This window comes from Castor canadensis, chromosome 5 (genome assembly GCF_047511655.1).
Source record: "Castor canadensis chromosome 5, mCasCan1.hap1v2, whole genome shotgun sequence".
In the NCBI taxonomy this organism is placed as follows: domain Eukaryota; kingdom Metazoa; phylum Chordata; class Mammalia; order Rodentia; family Castoridae; genus Castor; species Castor canadensis.
In genome coordinates, this window is record NC_133390.1 from 56,828,475 (window position 1) to 56,848,976 (window position 20,502).

At 41.4% G+C, this 20,502-nt stretch overlaps 1 protein-coding gene across 7 annotated transcripts in view; it reads right to left on the reverse strand.

The window, feature by feature from the left end:
• The window catches only part of Cd47 (CD47 molecule), a 48,358-nt gene extending 34,910 nt beyond the window's left edge, over positions 1-13,448 (reverse strand). For all 7 annotated transcript variants that reach the window (XR_002212860.2, XR_012447932.1, XR_012447931.1 and 4 more), the window contains exons 1-2: positions 13,239-13,448; positions 1,962-2,309 (exon numbers count right to left, since the gene is read on the reverse strand). Coding sequence is in view for 4 of the 7 variants with exons in the window: in XM_020170961.2 (XP_020026550.1) it covers positions 1,962-2,309; positions 13,239-13,284 (394 nt within the window). In the remaining 3 variants the exon portion in view is untranslated. The remainder of the gene's footprint in view (positions 1-1,961; positions 2,310-13,238) is intronic.
• Between the last annotated feature and the right edge of the window lie 7,054 nt (positions 13,449-20,502).

Here is a 20,502-nt window from a genome sequence, read left to right on the forward strand (position 1 = left end):
CCATTCCCCTCCCATTCACCTCATTCTCTCTTCTGGTCTTTAAGTTCAGATCCTACATTTATAATTTCCCTCTCAGTAACCTCCAAGTTACTGTGTCCCACGTCTTGTTCTTCATTCACATGAAACTGTACATTCTCTCAGAAAACTTCTAACTAGGTATTAGATTATCTCCTTCTGGTCATCACAGTGCATATGCCTGAATGATTAGACCTCTCCCCTGGAAAGGTACACATTTAAAGAAAGAGTTCCTTAGTCCAAATGAGTATCAATGGTAAAGTTACAACATAAGTGAAGTTTCTGAGCAGAAAAGCCTTCCAAATTCTCCTTGCCTATGGAGACATCCCCTGCCCATTCCTCCCTGTACACAAATCCCTCTCACAACACTCCAGGCCAGTTTCAGCAATTTGACACCTTATAAAATAAACATTGCAGGAAAACGAGTAACATTTGCAACACACATCAGTTTTCAGAGAACTTCTAAATGTGGGATCTCATTTGATGCTCATCAGATTCTATAGACACATAAAAGCAAAAATGTCTATTTTCATTCCCATTTTAGTGATGAAGCAACTTGGACTCAGTAGAGTAACTTCTCATGATCACATAGGTGAATAGTAAGTTGCTGAATAGGGTATGTAACTGAGATCTCCTGACTCCCAATCCTAAACTATGACAAAATATTTCATCAAACTAAACACCCTAGTCTCAATCTGGTAATAGACATTTATTCAACAAAAGCTAGAAGAATAGAAGGAAACTACTTGATTCTATTGAAATGTTCTGATCCCATCCAGAGCAAAGGTTCTCATAGAATGGTCAGTCCCCCAAATCAGCAATATGCCTGGTGATTCTAAATAGTTTTAAAAACAGTCAGAATGTCCTTCTATGTGGTTAAAGCTAGTACAGAAAGAAAAAAAGAAAGACTTTTACTTCAGCTAATGTCACTGCTTTACCCAATCTACCAACACGAGTGTGTGACGAGAGCAGAATCAGGGCACTATATTCACCTCAAATTTGATTAAGTTGTATTCCTAGTTCTCCCACATCTTGGCTAAGAAAAAGAACATGAAAGGAGAGCTTAGCACAGAAGTTTCCAGGAATCATCCATGATAACCTGGTCTTCAATCTCCTGATTTTCCTCTCCCTCCCCTGCAAAGGGAACTGAGTTTTGGTAACCTTTAGTCAAGTGGACAATTATAAAACAAATCAAAATAAAACAAAAACTAACAATTAGAAAGAAGTTCAACAAATAATCACATGAAAGAAAGTAATTTTGATGGTAACAAACAGAAATGCAGAGTAGAAGACCCCAGGACCCATCACCCAAATGGAAGAGTCCTCAGACCAAAAGTTTGAGAACCACACAACATACAAATGAACAAACATCAAATGACTTTTACTGCAAAAAGTAGAAGAGTAAATACGGTAGAACTTGTGATAAAGCTGCTAAACATTACATCAACATCTATTAGTAGTAGTCTACATTTTTGGCACAAAGGAATTCCTCGTCCCATTTTGCTCTTTCTAATAGGATTAGTTTGAGCAGGACAAATCAAAAGGATGCTGTCTTAGTCTGTTTTCTGTTGCAACAACAATACCGGAGAGTGGGTGATTTATGAAGAGCAGTTTTATTTTGGTTCATGGTTCTACAGCTGACACGTTCCAGAGCATGACATCAACATCTGTTCGGCTCCTAGGAAGAGCCTTGTGCTGCCCAATAACATGGTGGAAGGGAGGAACAGGAAGCTAGCACCTGGGAGAGAGAAAATGCACAAAGGATGGACTTGGCTTATAACAAGCCATTCTCTGGAGAACTAACTAATCTCCTTGAAGAAAGGCTTTAACCACTCTCAATGACCTAATCACCTCTAAAGGCACCGCTTCCCAGCGCTGCCACATGGCAATCAAGTTCCCACATGAGTTTCAAAGGAGACAAACCATATCCAAAGCATGTCACTTACCAACACGGTATTTTAGTTCTACGACTGTTTCGCCTTCTCTGATTAATTCTGTTACTTCACATGTGTAGTTTCCCACAACAGCATCATCCTTATCCATCTTCAAAGACGCATCTCCTTTCAGTAATTCGGAGACAGAGATTTTGGCACTGGAAAAGTTCTTGTCTGCAGTAGAGTTGTTTTTATTTCCATCATAGATGAAAATGTATGTTCTGTTAAATTTCCACTTTACATACATTTCCTTAGTGTTTTGTGCCCCTACGTTAATAACAAAGCATGGAATGACGACAGTTTCATTGCAAGCGGTGTATTCTACAGATTTGGTGTTATTAAGCAGGAGCTGAGCTGAACCTGGAAAAGAAAAAGAAAAACATTAGTTATAAAGATTTATATTATAAATATAGTGTTTATACTGATACTATAGAGATACATAGTATAGTGGTTTATATTATAAATCTTAGGTACGTGACAAATCCTTAAGATGAAGAATAATCATTCATTTAAGCAAGTAGTACAGTCACAGAGAAGGCCAACAAGGTGAAAAACAAAAACAAATGCTTTCAATATTAACTTGCACAGCTGGTAGACAACATTATAACTTTTCTTATTCATTCTCAGTCATGCAAAGTATACATTACCATGCATCTTCAGAATAAATTCAGCAATTGTGTTGGAACATGTATAGTATCTTAAAAGCTTTGAGGTAATCATTTCTGCCTACTGATATATATATAGGAAAATACTGTCCTTACTATGGGAAAAATTTGAATGGAAAACCAAACCCAATGTTATTTTCACTCTCAGCTTCTATAAACTTCTAAATAGAACTGGCTAAACTGATAGGGAATTTATCTCTACCTTCATGCTGCATTTCCAAAAAAAAAAATGGCTCTATACTTTAATATACAAAATAAGTCGGATGAATCAAATCATATCTTTCCACGAGGATAGAAAGTCTTAGGCTACAACAAGAAAAAAACCAACATTCTCTGTGGCTATGTTCCCACTGCAAAATACAGACAGCAACAGACATTTTGTATACAAGTCTTACAAAGGATTATATACATCTGAATGGTATTTTCCCCTCCCCCATTTTTCATTGAATCTACAAAATAATTTCCTAATGTAAGTTGCAGGTATTTCTTCCTCTCTGAAACCATTAAGCCACTCAAAAAGTGAAAAGATAAGGTGAAATCAAGAGAAGATTCTGCTAAGGCAGAGGGTATATTCCATCAGCTCTTCTCAGTGGCACATTCTGCCAACAGCTGCCTTACACAAGAGCGGCAGAACGGCAAGCACTGGCCATTCAATAAAACAAACAAGAATGGGGAGAAACTCTAGTTGTCTTCCATACTATTAAGCCATTTATCAACTCTTCCATCAAAGTAGTTGACTTTTTCCTCAAAAATCAAAGTACTAATAAATATAAAAACATTAACTTTAATAGTTCATCCTTAAGATTTCTTCCTTCTATATAAATTGGAATCAAATTAAGGGTATGTATGGACGCACAGTACAATATGACCCTAGAAAATACTCCAAACCCCCAGTACAAATTCTATGTCTGACATTTTCTGATATGCAACATTAACTGATTCATCTTTCTATGCTTTGGTTTACTCTATAAGTAAAAGGATCAAAAGCAAGCACTGGGTTACTTGATGGAATGTGGTGAGCATCAAAGGAGAAAACATATCAGTAATACTATGCTATAAACTTATGGGGTGATACAATAAAACTAGAGAATGTAGCACTTAATGTAATGATCTAGACCTTCTCTGACTGCTCCAAACTGTTATCTTTGGGGGAATTTTAACTCTGAATCAGCCTTATGGGCATCTACAGCTCACCTCTTTTCAGTTCTATACATTTCTAGTCATCCAAATATTAGGAAGCCCCAGGCAAAGCCTAGACTTTCAACTGTACTCTTCAAAACCTTGGTGTTGTGAATTATTTCCCCTGAGAGAGAAGCACTCAGAGGGAGAAACTACAGTGTGCAAGAAGAGATTAAAGGGGAGATGTTGTGGGAACTAAAAAGGAAAGCAAGTGTCAGAAAATATGGTGATAGATTTTAAAATAAACGGATATTATACTGAGTGTCCTTTCAGTAGGGTGATGAGCACTGCCTAGCAGATGCTTTGGAATTATTGGATTCTATCATAGGAGCCTGGGCTATTGACTTTAGGCTATTCACAATTTTGTAGAAATTGTGAATTGTAGAAAATTGATGGCGATGCAAATAATGTCTGTCCAGAGATACAAATAAATTTCGATTTGCAAATGATTTCCACCTGGTGGAAGTCAGGATTTCAAAATTTTTCATTTTACTGTCCTGAGGGTATTGAGCAATTTTGTATCTATTAGGAAATTCATTTCAGCATTATAGCTTGCCTACAAATGTGTCTGCTCCTCCAAATTTTCTTTATAAGGGTTTTGTCTTCTTGATTTGTTTTTAATTAAGGAGTGAAACAAAACTTTTGTTATGTCCATTTTTATTTGTATTAGTCATCATTTCAAAAAATTAAAAATTACATTTATGAGTAATTTTAAGAATTATTCTTTCATAAAGATATTGTGAAGAGCTCAGTTATCCTGTCAAACATTGAGAAGGTTCTAGGTTAGTAAGAATTGGTTGGCAAACACTTCAAAATTTCACCACTTCTGTTTAGAAAATAAGTGTTCCCACTCAGGAGGAAGTGATCAGGAGGACTGCAGTTCCAAGCTAACCTGGGCAACTAACTGGCAAGATCCTATCTTGAAAATATCCAACACAAAAGAACAGGGCTGGTGGAGTGGCTCAAGCAGTAGAGTGCCGATCTAGCAAGTGTGAGGCCCCGAGTTCAAGCCCTAGTACCACCAATAAAAAAAAAAAGTTCTAAAAACGTGGAAAGAATTAATTGCATTGCATTATTTTTGTGATAAAAACATTTCATAGATGAAGCAATTTAAGTAGAATAAATGCTGGCAGTAAAATTTAAAATAAAAATGACCTGAATAAACAGTGATTTAAATAACCTCTGTGCTAATAATAAGTAAAAGTATTCCAAAAATATCATTCTATGTGTTAACTACAACTTGTCCTCTGTAAACATGTTATGTTAAAAAAACCCTACTAAGTAGTAAATGATCGATTCTGGGGTTTTTCTCTTCTGCCTGTTGCTTCCTATGAAACAGCAAAGTGAATCAAAGATCAAGAATACAGGAAGTAAACAGAGGACCACAGAGAATTAACATGAATAAGAAAATTCCAAACAAACGAGATATGCCTAGACCAGTCTAAATCAGACAGAAAATCTTAACCAAGAATGATGCTAGAGTTACAGATATATCAGAAAATAACACGGGGAGATTATTTCATATCAAATGCCAAAAGTATTGGACCCCATGACTTCCATGAACACAGAAAACCAATACTAAACATCCCAGACCTGTTTTGTAAACAGCTGTGTAGTTGCAGAGGGGTCTGATTCATGGTGTCACAGAACATAAATCTAGTTCAGAAATCTAAATGCAACCAACATTCGTTGAGAATTGCCTAATATTCCAGGAAAGGGGGGGGGGGGAGGAGGAATAAAGGAGAATGTTGGAGGAGTTGAATTCAACTTATGATATATTGTAAGAACTTTTATTAATGTCACAATGTGCCCCCAGTACAACAATATATTAAAAAATTTAAAAAGGAAATTTAATAATGATGAAAAATGTAGGAATTATCTTTTATGTACTTGCAATTCTCATATGAAGTATGATAAGTAGTTTACATAATATCTGGGCCCTTACTCTTATACCTTGATAGAAGTTCCACGTAAATTTTGTTTCCTTTTTAACAACTCTTAAACCACTCTCCTTATGCCTCTTCTCCTGTACTTTCCAAGGAGCCCTTGCTTCCTACTTCTTAATTCAAACTGAGTCCTTCAGTGAAGTAGCCAGAAGTTTCTAACACTTCCTACCTTACTTGAAACCCCAACTGTCCACACCTTTCTTCCTCCCACGTCCTCCTTAACAGAATGAATCTTGTCATCTGAGAGCTAGTTTCCACTTCTGCCTCCAACCCATATCTCGAGGACTTTCATGAGTTGATTGTCAGCCTTTGCATCCCCTTCAGCAATTTACAGAGTGTGTTTCCAACTATTTTTTTAAATGCTCAAATATTCATCAACTTTTAAAAAGTCCCACTACTTTTCTCTTTCCAGCATCCTAAGATAATAATCTATATGCATTTGTTCACCTCCAATGCACTCCTTAAATCCCCAACACTAGGGCTTTACCTCTGTGCCCTCCATTACTTCACCACTCCAGCTCTTGCATGGTTCACTTTCTGTCTTGACTTCTCTAGAGTTCTTGAGACAGTGGGAAGTTCGTTGCCTTGTCTTGCTCTTGTCCTTTGACCGCTACGGTATTTTTGATTTAGGAATTCCCACCTGCTTTGTCCACCTCATCCTAGCTTGCTTTCTTGAAATCTATTTTTTGGCTCCCAGTAAATGTTAGTACTCCTAATACCTTCAAAAAGGGCACCCCTGGCCAAATATTCTCCCTTGCTCCCATGTTTTTAACTGCCTAAAACTTTTTCTTTTACTGAAGCAGGCTTTGCCTTTCTCCAAAAACTGCAGAACGTGAATAATCAATTGCACTGTTGAGTATTCCTGTTGGATGTACCGCAATTACTTAAAAGTTAACATGTCCAAAACCTACTTCTTCCCTCTTCAGTCCTCTCAAATCCTCACCTCCCTAAAGTATTTTTTATTATCTGCCAATCAACCAGACACAGATCTAAAAATGAGGTTAGATTGCTCCTTCTGTTTAGTCATGGAATATTCATGGTAGGCTCAATCTGTTTAATGGTTCCTAAACCCAATGTTTGTTGAACGAATGAAATTAGACACTGACCCTTTCTCCTTTGAATCACTGGCTCCTGCCTGACTGGCTTCCTGCCTTCATCCTCAACAGTTCTCCATCCCAAACCCGATGTATTTTCCACAGTCCCCAAAATAACTGTTCTCAATGCAAATATGTACCTTTTGGTCTACTGACACCTCTCCCCCTTCTAAATGCATTAGCATGGATTACAAATGAGGTCCTTCAAGCTCCTGTACAACCTCACCTATACTTCATCATTGCTAAACTAACCTCCAATCTCAATGTCCTTCCTGTAATACCAGGAATAAGCCAATGTACTCTCATCTCCATGCCCAAGCACATGCTGTTCCCCAGCCTTCAGAGGCCCACATCCTTCCCTGGGTGAATGGCACGTGTAGTGGCTAAGGGCATATACTTTGGAGCCAGACCCTGATCAACACAGCTCCAGCATGTACAACCTTAGGTAAGTTGCTTAAGGCAGTGTCCTCAGCTACAAAACCGGAATAGTGAGAGGATCTACCTCATGGAGATTTTGTTACGGTTACTGAGCCAATGAAACGGTCATGGTGGCACCTTTCACAAACGAAGGCAGTGCTAAAAGGAACTACAGTGCCTCCTTTCACCCTTCTTGCCACAGAGCCAAGGAGATCGCCACCACTTAACTGCTGTCCCTTTCTTACAGCTCCCATTGCCCCTGCTCAAATGCTGCCACTGCACCTACTGCCAAGTATTATAATACTATGTCTTCAATTTGGAATCCTAACAATATTACCAAGAGTCCAGAATATTGGATTTAATACATTTCTCATCAATAAAAAAAGTTCAGGCAGGGTGCAGCGGCTCAAGCCTATAATCTCAGCTACTTGGGAGGTACAGATTGGGAGGATTGTGGTTGGCCCCATGCAAAAAAGCATGAAACCTTATTTGAAAATTAACTACAGCAAAAAAGGGGTAGGAGTGTGGCTTAAGTAGTAGAATGCTTGTGCAAGGACCTGAGTTCAAACCCTAGTACTACCAAAAAACAAACAAAAAAAGTGAGAAGCTTAAAGTATGAATTTCAAGATAGGAAATCTAAAAGTCATATGGGAGAAAATTCACTCTTCTTTTATTATTTCAAGACAATCTTCCACTGCTTCTCACTTCCATCAACCTGATTATGGACTCCTGAATCTATATATTTTAATGGAGAATTTCAAGTCAGTTGCATGCTTGGATAGATAATTTCCTCCAAAAATCACATGAGTATGTCTAAGAATAATCTTCTTAGATGACAGTATTAAAACTGGACCTTGAAAGATAAGTAGGATTTTTGTGGAAATCAAAGGGCTTTCTAGATAGAATAAGTAACATGCATGAGAGGAATGAAGTGAGTAACTGAAAGCAGAAAATTATCAGATGAATGCTAGGAAATGAGGCTGGAAAGATGGGTAAAAAACTAAGTCTTCCTTGTGTGTGAATACAAAGTAAATCACTAATTTATTTTTATGTTAAAAAGTAACACTGGGAGCAGTATGAGAGGGGGACTGAGGGCAGGAAGGGAAATCCATTAAGAACCAACTGCAACAGTCCACGTAAATGACAACTGGAGAGAAGGCCTAAAAATGGCAGTAAGAATATCAAAACAGCAAGCTCAACAGAAGTCAGATGTGGGATGTGAGGGAGACAAAAGGGGAAAAATGAAAACAGTATGCAGAACTAATTGGATCGTAGATTAATTACAGAGAAAAGAGGTTTGAAGAATTGGGAAGAACATTCTTTCACCATTTAATAATCTGAGAATGAAAGTGCCAGTGGTACAAATGAAGTGGAGACATCCAATAGGTCCCAGGATATATGGATCTGGATCTAAGAAGAAGGGTCAGAGCTATGAAGATTAGGGAATCACTAAGAATATAGCTGGAAATTGAAATTGTGAGCATAAAGAAGATTGGCCAGAGAGTCCTTGTAAAGCAAATAGAGCAGGTGACATAGAATATTGGGGAACACCGATATTTACGGAGCAAGTAGTCAAATGGGAACATGTCAAGGAAGTAAGAAGAAGACGTGAGCGAAGTAGTAGAGGCAAAAAGACTACCATTGCAGACTCCAAGGAAGGAACTTAACATGGACAAAATAGATGTTGAAATAGTATGAGTAAAAAACAGCATCTGGATTGAAAATTAGCTATCTGTAGTAATGCCAATGGACATGCAGGGTAACTTGGAAATTGCCCATGGAAAGTGAGTATGAGGAGAAAGAAGTGACAGTAATTCTCTTTCAGTAATCAATCTGACATATTAAGAACACAGAGAGAAGGCTGGGGATGAGGCACAAGTGGTACAGTGCCTGCCTAGCAAGTGCGAGGCCTGAGTTCAAATCCCAGTACCATAATTAACTAATCAAAAATGCAAAGAGAAAATGCAACAACTGGTTTTTCTTGGGGTTTTGTTTTTAGTATGGGGTAAAGCTTGATCATGGCTGCAAGCTGAGCGAAAGGAGTTAATGAAGAAGGCAAGAGCTAAGATTCAAGTCTGAAGAATAAGCTGATTGAGCAGGTCTTCAAAATGGTGCATATGTCATGCCATTGGGAAGGTGAACAGGAATTCTTCTGAAACTAGAAGAGGGAGGAGAAAGAGAAGAAGTTGTCTAAGATAGTTAGATTAGCTTAGTAATGGTGGGAGGGCAGCTGAGAGTCCAAAACACTCACCACTATTTTTTGCAGCAGAGTACGAAGTTAACTACCTGCTCAGAATGAATGTTCAGGAATGGGGTGCAAAACCCCAGAAGCTGCTAAGATAAATGAAGCAAAGCTCCTGAGGAAAGACACCTGCCAGAAATGAATCCTACCAGTTTCTCCCTCGGAAGTAGCCCCTGGCATGAAGAATTGGATTCTTGGACTGATTCAAGTTAGGTACCAAAAGGAAGATCTTGTCAGATCTCTATTCAGTGGAGGCTGAAATAAAAGTTTAGCGTACAATGGGCTGTCCCCAAATTACTCACTGTTGACTCAAAGTAACCTTCCCATAGCATTTAAAGGTTTCCTTATAAGAATGGAAGTGGTCAGCCTAGAACTCAGCGGGTAGAGCAGTTTAAAGTCTTTGACAACCAGGATTATGTCCTTATGAAGAACCTCGAGTACATTAAGTACCACTGAGCCATAAAAACAACAACTCTTCTTCTGCAAACTCCACCATAAATTACTAAAAGGCATACAATCTGAAATTTGTTTACATGCCCAAGAGAACCTTGCAAAGAGCTCGCAATGTAACACCGGCTCACATTTGCTTAAAATAAAGCAACACGGACAGATCTTGAACTTGCCAAACCCCTTGCCTTGCCTTTTAACCTATCAGTGTGACAGTCAAGTACATTAATTCTCCCAATCTAAACATCAAATCCTGGGCTTGAGCAGATTCTTAATCTTATGGAACTGCTCTATGGGTCTGGAATGAAGTATTCAGAAGAAGGTGGAGCTTCTAGTTCCTGTTTCAATTTCATGTAACCACAAAAAGGGAAAATCCAGGCATTGTTGTTTAATCTGATATCAGAATAAGATTTCCTGGATACTATATATTTTCTATGTTAGTACTACAAGGAGTTTAGCAAAACTGATCCTATACTATATTATTCTTGTTATTTATCGTAGAATAAATACCTGCTGTAATACATAAACTGAAAGTAACTTTATGATAACCCAAAGGTGTACTATATTAGGTTGAGACATAAGATATAAAATGTACAAATGTATCTTATATAAAAAGCTATGACAACAAAAACATAAAAGACAAAGATAGGTAAAGTGGTTGTCTGAAAATTACATCAAAGAACATTATTTTATTAAAAACAATGACTTCACCAACTATAGGTGAATTCACTTTAAAGAATACAGACTGTTTTGATAAAATAAGTGATTATTTTGTACTTAAAATATTTATCAAAGAGTGGGGGAGGGACACCTGTTTTTCATCTTTAGAACCTGGCCTTTCAACTCTCCCTTTACACCTCCAAGGCAAAGATAAGACATCCCTGAAACAGGGATGACAGCAATGGCAGCATGAGCTAGTGTCCTAATAGCAGGCATTTAATGCAAGGCTCTAAACACACTGCCTCCAGACTGCTGGGATGGCCTCATAAACAAGGACATTTAAATAGGCATTTACTCCCTTAAAATGGCAACTTGGGTTTAAAAATAATATATTCCTTAGGAGAAAGAAAACACTTTCATTTAAACAAGTCAAATTACTACAATATTTAGACAATAAAATTTTTTTGTAAAAATCAATCATTTTACTATGCCTGATTTTAAGAAGTTACTGTGAATAAAGAAAAATTATCCAACCATTAAATACGGCTCATATATATCACTGACATTATTTATGTAAGGTTCTATTTACTAGTTAGTGACTACCACTAAAATTGTTGATGTGTTTTTAAACCAAGTATAATTGGACATGGCTATTCATTTTGTATCTTGTAAACCATTACAGGAGGCTGCAGTCTGCCTTTCATTGGCTGTAAAGGGTATTTGAGATACCTTCCTTTCCACAAAAGTCATGAAACTGTAAAGGTTACCAAGTAATGACCACTGACCACTAGTTTCATTATAAACGAAACTGAAAGCAAAACCAAACTGCAGTACAAATGAATGTACAAATCAAGACTTTCTTACTCACTCGAGATTTTCAATTCCATCTCCCAAATCTCTTGGATTATAAGTACATATGTTCTGAGACTGTTAACATGTTTCCATACATGTTCTTTTGAAGCTACTAAACATATACAAAATTCCATTTTATCTTATGACAATTATCACTTTCTGTTTTATATTCAACACCCAACACAACTCAAATGCATAATGTCTGTTTTTTAGGTTAATAGCTACAATAATATATTACAAATTCTGAATTCTTTAGGGATTCAAATGCATTAATATTATACAAAAAGGAGTGTTAATTAAACGTGACCTTAACTGTAACTAAAGAAGGCCTAACAGACTTCCTATGTACCATCCCAACATCTTAAAAAAAAAAAATTACATGAAAACAGGGCCCCTATTTTAAAAATAGTACATGGTTTACACTTTATACTGTCCCAACAAGCTTTGATATCCGAAGTAGTGATATTTTATTTCACATTTACATCTGGCTCACATGAACACTGTCTGATTACACAACAGATATGTAAAAGCAGCATTATTTTAGCTATAATGGTAGTAATGGCAACAAGCATACTAAAGATGTAGACAGAAACACCAAACATCATTTAGATAACAGAATCTTGATTATTAACAGCTCAAGATCCAGGATGCCTGGAGAGAGGACAGGAGTAAGCAGGGCTTATGAGCATCTTGTAAATAGCTCCAAGATATATAAACCTTTATGCACGGCATGCTGAGGCTAACAATTACCTTAACATCAAATTAGTTTAGCATTCTGGGATAAACGTAACCAATGCTGTTACTTCTGCTCAAACTCAATTGGGAATCTTAGTAAAAGTTCACAAAGGGCTCTATAGATAAAAAAGTGTGACAGGCACTATAGAGCCATGACAATTCCTATTCCCTCCTCAGTTTGTACGGAGGAAGAACGCGTTTTTAAAAAGCAAAATGTATTCCAAAAGCTGTGAGTAGGGGACATCTTTGCCATGAAAAGACACCAAAACCCACTGTTGCACATGTATTCTGTCTTGAGTATAAGTCCTCATATTTCAGACGAAATCCTGAGAACTTGTAAAACGTTCCCCCCAAATAAAGTGGGAAAACTTCAACCTACAATTTGTAATATACTGAAGTGCTGATAAAGTATGGGGAGGGGGTCACAAGAGTTTCCAGAAAGCTTATTTTTACAATTAACCATAAAAACAAAAATACATGGCCAGAAGATTCTTCTGATAAAAGGTGGGTCAGAATGAAAGTTGTGTCCTTCCCATCCGATGCTCAAGCAGTAGAGCAAAAACCCTTCACCAAAATGCGCACTTTCATCACAAGAGGCCCGGGCCCTACCATTCTCCCAGCTTCATCCCCAAATGCGTGCAAGCACTGAAAAAGGAGAGGGGTGCGAAACAAGGGGGTGCGTGGCAGCTGCCACCCCCTCGCCTCCGGTCTCGCCCTCGATTTCTTTACAGTTTAGGTTTCCAGGAGTTGCGCGGTTTCCAGGCTTCATCTATGTGTGCTTTCTGAGGTTCAGATGGGGTGAAGGAGATGAACCCGGCTCTCCCAAGGGGGAAGAGGAAGAAGAGAGAAAGGAGGGAAGGAAGGGGGCGCCCGATTACCCGCAGGGCCCTCCCACGTCTCCACTCCGGGCGCGCAGGGCCCGCGCACCCCGAGCCCCGGCCACCCTCTCTGGGGCGCCGCCTGGCCGGCGGGGGCGCAGCCCACACGCTGCGGGGCCGCCCGCGGGGAGCGCGGAGCACCCGCCTCAGGGCTGGGAGCCCAGAACCACTCACCGCAGCACGCCGAGCCCAGCAACAGCGCCGCCACCAAAGGCCACATCTCCGCGCCGCCGGGGGTCGCCGCCGCCGCCGCCGCAGGTGTCTAGAGCAGCTGCCGCCTCCACAGCCTTTACAGCAAGGACGGGCTGCCGCCGCCGCCGCCGCTGCAGTTCCAGGCAGGAGCTGCCGCCCAGGCTTCCCGGCCGCGCGCACGCTCGTTCCCGCGCCCACGCCCGTCCCCCCCCGCCCTCACGAGCCGCGCACGCGCACTCGACTGCGCCTCGCCGCCTCGGCTGTTGACGCGGCGCCTTCCCCACTCGCCCGCTCCAGTGCGGCTCCCGCGCGCTACGTGGAGGCCCCCCCAGCCTGCTACAGGGCTGGATTTCGTGCCAGGCTTCCTCGTCACGTCCCACCGCCTCAGGGTCCGTGTTCTCGGGTGCCACAGGAGACTGAGCGTGCGTCCCCCCAGCCCCCTTCGGGGACCTACCCGCGGTTCCCTTCCCGCCTCTCGCACAGCCCCGGGGCCCCTGGCCTCTCATTTCCTCACCTGCTTTCACGGCAACCTCCCGCGCTTCACGGTGCTCTCGGAGCCCCGCCCCGCACCAGCCCCTGTCCTCCCTCTTCTCCTAGCGTCTAGATCTGCATGCTTCTGTCTTCTCACCTGCACCCCTCTTCAGCTAAGCTCACTGTGCCCCAGGGCGCGCCCCCATCTCCACGCTTCCTGCGAGGTCACTGAGTCCCAGGGCGCCAAGCCCAGGGCAGGGCAGTGGCTGGGTCCCTGCCCGCAGGGAGCTTCCACCCCACTGGTCCCTGGTGGACTCTGTGCCCTGCTCCGTCGCGGTTCTTTTTCATCTTTGTTACTTTGCTTTGGTGTTTTCATCCACTTAACAGAGTTTAATCAAACTCCGTTAGTGATGGTGAACATTGTTACACGTGGCGAACACGGAGATCCAGGGACTATCAGGCATTGTCACAAACAGGACTTACAGAGTAGACGGATTCAAGACCCCCTACCAACAGTGTTGTGGAGCCTGGTTTGTGCCCACACCATGTGCAGACCTCTATGCTGTGTTTTGGTTTAACGTGCTTGAAAAATGGGCTCAAAATGAGACTCCGAGCCACAGTGTGGACAAAGCCTTTGAATGTATGGCTGAATCACCCAGGCCACATCACACATCCTGACGCAAAAGCCCTTTTTTAAAGCTGCCTTTCACATTTATCCTGAATGACGAACTCTCTTGTCAAAAAGGCAGGCTCTGGTGGCTGGGCTAATGGGGTGCAAATCCTGTCCACTCTCTTGGTTGTTTTTCTCTTACCTGCTGGAAAAGAAAGCAATTCCCCACCGAAATTTCCCACTTCTCCAAATTCTTTACCAAAGAGTCTCCTCCCAAATGATTCGTGAGGAGGGCCAAATGATTCGTGCTCAGGGTCAGTGGAGGAATGACAAGCCTGGATGACAAGTGAGTGGCAGGCAGAAAAGTTTATTAAAGAAAGACCGAACACCCCCGCAAGTGGGACTCATTAAGACTGAGCTGCTTGTGGATCCTTTGGTTGGGAGTTATATATAGATTCTCCTTCCCCCGATGAAGGGAAGCCCACTGTGTCCCAATACCATTGGCTTGTTGAAATGGCCCACCATGTATGCTTTTTTTGGCCTGTTTCTGATTGGTCCTGCAGTTCAGTCATGTGTGGTCTGCAGGCTGCAGATTCTAAGATGCCTAGAGTGGTTTCAGGATTCTTCACGCCCCATTTCTTCCTTGGGCCATAGTTTCAAATTCCCCATGCAGTTTATCTTGCCTCTGGGTCATGGACACAATTCCATGGACTCCCCTATCCCTAATCTAACCTGCCTAGAAAGTCCCTGCCCCCTAATTTCCAGTCTCAATCCTGGCTCTGAAAAGGTAACCCTAATTGCTATTAGGGGAACAGGGGAGACTACCGATCAGTCTGCCTCTTGCTGGTGGGGGGCATCAGATGTGGCATTCAGGGGAACACTTAAGAGCAGGGCCTGTCTAGGTCCTTCATAGATGTCCCTAGAGGCCCTCATCAGAGGCTGCATTTTCATCACCATTTGTATCTTCATTGATTCTAGGCAAGAGGAGACAAGACTTATGATTAGATTTAACAAACAAGGACCAAAAATGAGGAGTAGTATAATGATGAGGGGGCCAAAAAAAGGGAGTATCCAGGTAAAGAGACTGTTGCCTATGGAGTAGAATAGATTGTGGAGCCAGCCACCCTGGAATCCAGCTTTTTCCTTTAAGTTTGTCTGTTAGGTGTATGTTGGCTTTGATCTTTTTCAGGTTTTCTTCAACTATTCCAGATGTATTTGTATACATGCAACATGTTTCATTTAACATGGCACATAGACCCCCTGTGGCTGCAGTAAGAATATCTAGACCTCTCTGATTTAGTAATTGTACTTCAGCCAAAGAGTTTAGACTCTTCTGTTGGGCCTCAAGTGCATTTTAGCCTTCCAGGATTCATGGACTATTATAGTCAGATTTAATGCAGATTTTTCTAATGGGGGAATTCCAGCAAACCAGAAGAGTTCCCTAAGAATGGTATCTCCTTTCTCAGGCCTTTCTAATACGGGGTTATGATGGTCATGGCCATCCCAGACCCAGTTGCTGAGGTTGGTAATAAGGAGAAGACCTCTGTGTTTTCAGGACTTAAGCCTGGTCAAAGTAAGTGATTATTCTAAAAAGGAGCCCATGTTAGGAATTAATCCTGAGTATGTTATCTTGTAAGCTTTGTGATAGACAACGTGTGAGAGAGTGGCTGCTATCACACAGTTACCCCTCCAGAGTCTAGGGAGAACAAAGTACATGTGATCCCTGCACAGGAAACTAAATCTGGTTCCCCTCAGGTCTACCTCAGTGGTAACTCCTAAAATCCAGGCCCCTGTATAACCTGTGTTGATAAACAGTTCCTTAGTATCTTTTACATGTACTCAGTCCACTTCTTCCTTGACTATCTGGTTCCTTACCAGTGGGTTGTTCAGACTCTGAGTCTCCCCCTTTGTTCATTTATAACAAGGAAGAAAAAGCTTTTTCTTTAGGGTTGTGAGTACACTGAGGGCTTTGGCATAGCAAAATGAGTTGAATAATGTTTTTAGGTATCTGGAGAGGCTGGTTGTGGTGTGTGAGGTTGAGGAGCAAGCCAGTGGATTGACCAATTCCAACAAATTTCCTTTCTGTATAGGAACTATTAATATGGAAGAAGGCCTCATTGTGGTAGGTGTTAGAGGCGTTTTGTGTCTACCCTCCCCAAGAAAGATCTACCATGGAGTAATGGATTTTTTTGGGGGGAGGCTGTATTTATGAGGATCCATTTTGATGCCAAAGTTGATTGATTAAAAATCAAGGTAGGTTGCAAAAAGATATGTTGAGGACACTCAGGTCCTAATCCCCACAAATTGTAAAAGCATAAAGAGGGTGGGCCCTCTAGCCTGGACACTTGTCCAATGGGCATAACTTACCAAGAAGATTCTTTACTTCTGTTTTAATATTATTGGCTTTGGTTTGGGGAGTAGTATAGGGTAAGATGTTAAACCCATGTATTTAGCCTGAATGATTAGATGGGTTTCAATAGAGGCAGGCAGCACCACTAAAGGGGTAATCCTCTATTTCCCTTTCTATTCTGGAGCACACCCAGCAATCTATTTTATTTATCAATTGGGAAAGTTTTTATAGAGTAGGTGCCCAAGGATGGGGATGGCAAGAGGATATACTATCCTGAGTTATTAGGAAGATTATTAAATGGAGTATGAAGTAGTTAATCTTAGTCCAAAGGGAGCTTATAAAGAATTTAGATGTAAAGGAGAGTCTAGTATAATGGCAATAGAGTAAAAGGAAAAGCAAAGGAGTCTGTTTGTGATTGTCCATTTGGGAGGTGCTACAATATAGGCCTATCCCAGAAACATCTATTACAGCTATTCCAATGACAGAGTCCAGAGGAGCCCAGGCATCACTTATCTGGAAGGGTTGAGGTCCTCTTGAAGAGTAGTTTGAGCTCCTCCAGAGGTTTCCAAGAGTAGGAGTCAGGAGCCAGTTCGGGTTTGGTATCCTTCTGATGTCATGGTTTGACTCAAAAGTGATGAAAAGCCAAGAGTCTATTCCATTTATTTTTATGGCCAAGGAGCACTATATAAAGTCCATTCCACACAGGATCTTGGGGAGGAGCCAGAGAAGGTAGTGATATAACCAGTACTAAGTATCCATGGTTGTAATCAGGGACTTATTTTCTTTGGAGGGCCCCTGATACCTACTATAAGGTCTACTGAAACCCAGAGAGAGAGAGAAACATGCTTCATGAGATTGAAGTTTCTTTGTCAAAGAAACTTTGTCAGAGATCATTGGTTAAGAAGGGACAACCATACAATAGTTCATAGGGGCTAAGACCTAAATTTTGGGGAGTGTTATGGATTCGGTTAGTGACATAGACAACAAAATAGGATAAGGTAAGTGAGTTTCCTGAGATAACTTTTGGAGGTATCTTTTGAGCATGCCATTGGCCTTCTTTACTTTTCCTGAGGTCTCTAAGCACAGTACAGGTAATATTGTATCCCCGGGGCCTTGGGTGTTCCCTGTGTAACAACTACCTGGAAGAAGAGATCATTATCACTCTGTAGGCTCCTTGAGAGCACAAGACAAGAAACAGTGTTATATATTAGGGTTTTTACTGCTATTACCCATTCAGAATGGCAGAGAAAAGCGTCTACACAGATGATAAAGGGTCTGTCCAAACCAGGAGGTATTGTACTCCCCCAGATTTAGGCATATGGGAAAGTCTATTTGCCAGTCCTGTCTGGAATAATGGCCCATATATTGGATTCCTGGAGGAGCTACTCTGTGATTGGGAGGGTTATTTGTGACAGTTTTCACAGGATTGGATCACCTGCCTGACTGTTTTTAGGATCTCCTGCACAAAGAAAAGCCTCTGTGCCATCTAGTAAGTCTTATCTATTCCTAAATGGAAGGCCTAGTGGAGGGTTTTTAGGATTTTTCCACTGATTAGCGGCAGGGATAAGTAGCTTCCCTTCCTCTGATTGAAACATCCTGACTGATGGAGAACATAGCCATGGTCCAATGCCTGTTTGGTCTCTTCTTGAATATATTGAGACTTAGTTCCCTGTAAGAAATTGTCCCATGTTAGTAGGGCCTCAGTAACTTTTGGTCCCCAGGGAGTCCTGGCAGCCTCCTTTGCAATGAGGTCTGCCAGGTGGTTTCCCTCGATTACCTCATCAGTTCCCTTCTGGTGGCCCAGTGAATTCATTGCAGTGAATGAATTCATTGCAGTAACAATGTAACAGTAACCTCCTTGGGGCAGAGAATGGCAGATAAGAGCCTATCTTTCTCTTGGTGGTATTTGATGGGGGAGCCTGTAACTGTTAAAAACTGTCTTTCTTTCCAGATAGCAGCATGTGCATGGAGGACCAGAAAGACATACTTGGAGTCAGTGTGTAAATATTGGCCTTCTTATTCTCAATAAACTTTAAGGCTTGAGTCAGGGCAGTCAATTCAGCCAGTTGGGCACTGGTGCCTGGAGGAACGGGTGAGCTCTCAAGGGTCTCTTATAAAGTTACTGTAGCATATCCTGCCCTTTGGATTCCATTCTTCACGTATGACCTACTGTCCATAATCGTGGTTATCTCAGGGTCTGAGATAGGTTCCTCCCTAGATGCATAGTTATGCAGGACAACTGGTTCACAGTCATGCCCAATATCTTCCTCTATTTCTGGCAAGAAGGTGGCAGGATTTAGGGAAGAGAAAGTTCTAATCTGAATAGCTGGGCCCACTAAGAGTAAGGCCTTGTATTGGAGGAACCTGCTATTAGAAAGCCATAGGCTTCTTTTGCATTCCAGTAAACCCATTACATTGTGTGGGGTATACACTGTCAGGTCTTTTCCTAAAGTTAATTTAGTAGCTTCAGAAATTAAGAGGGTGGTTGCCACCTGAGCGCTCAGCTCTCATGCTGGCCACCCCCTGGCTACTATGTCCAATTCCTTACTGAAATATCCTACAGGTTGCTGGACAGGGCCCCTGGATTGAGTGACCACCCCTAGGGCCATCCCACTTCTTTCATGAACACACAGGTTGAACATCTATCTTATGGCAAGGGTTTCATAAGCTAGTCAAAGGCTGACTGCTGTTCAGGTTCCCAATCTACCAAATAAGTCCCTGGCTTTTAGGTTTCTTTTATTGTCTGATATAAGGGATGAGTTAATCCCCCATATCCAGGAATCCACAGCGATCCTGCGATCCCCCAAACTCCTCTGAGTTGTTTGAGGCTGCAGAGGGACTAGAAATTAGAGGATAGGCTTAGCCTGTCTTTTCCCAGTTTTTGAGTTCCCTTGCTGATAATAAGGCCTCTGTATTTAATGGCTTTTTTGGTAAAGCTGTGCCTTCTTTCTGGAGACTCATATCCTCTATCAGCCAGAAAATTGAGTAGGGCTTGACTCCTGGTTTGAGAGTCCTCCTTGGTCTGTGCATGGAGAAGTATGTAATCCGCATATTGTATAACTGAGATGTTAGGTTCCCTGAATGCTGCCAGATCCTGAACTAGGGCCTGGCCAAATAGATTAAGGTTATCCCTAAATCCCTGGGGCAGGTAATATGGAAAGCCTGGCTGAAGGGATCTTCAAAAGTGAATAAAAATTAAGAATCGGGTTGCAAGGGGATGCAGAAAAAGGCATCTTTTAGATCTAATAGTGTAAACCATTCTGATTCTTCAGGAATTTGGGACTGCAAGTTGTAGGGGTTAGGGACAAATGGGTAAATAGGAATTACAGCCTCACTGACTAGCCTAAGACCCTGGACTTACCTCAGTTCCCCATTTGGCTTTTGCATTCTGAGAATAGGAGTGTTACATGGCTCTGGCAGGACACAAGGAGTCCTTGCTGCTTGAGGTTTTTAATAATTTCTTTAAGTCCTTTCCTTGCTTCAGGTCTTAGGGGGTATTGCCTTTGGTGAAGATAGGTGGAGGCATCTTTTGGGTGTAAGCATGCTGGGATTTCATTTATAGCTTTACCAACACCTTGGGACTGAACTCCATTTCCATTAAAGGTAAACTGAAAGGTTGTTCTAGCCCCACAAGGACCACAGTCTGCATTTGAGCCAAATATCTCTTCCCAGCAGGGGGTTAGGACTCTTGGGCGTAATCAGGAAGGCATGAGGAAATAAAATGCCATTTCATTCACGGCTAAGAGGTTATGAGAAGTATCTACTGAGAGGCTGGCAGAGACTCCTTATGGTTACTTGGTTATTGGAGAGGAATC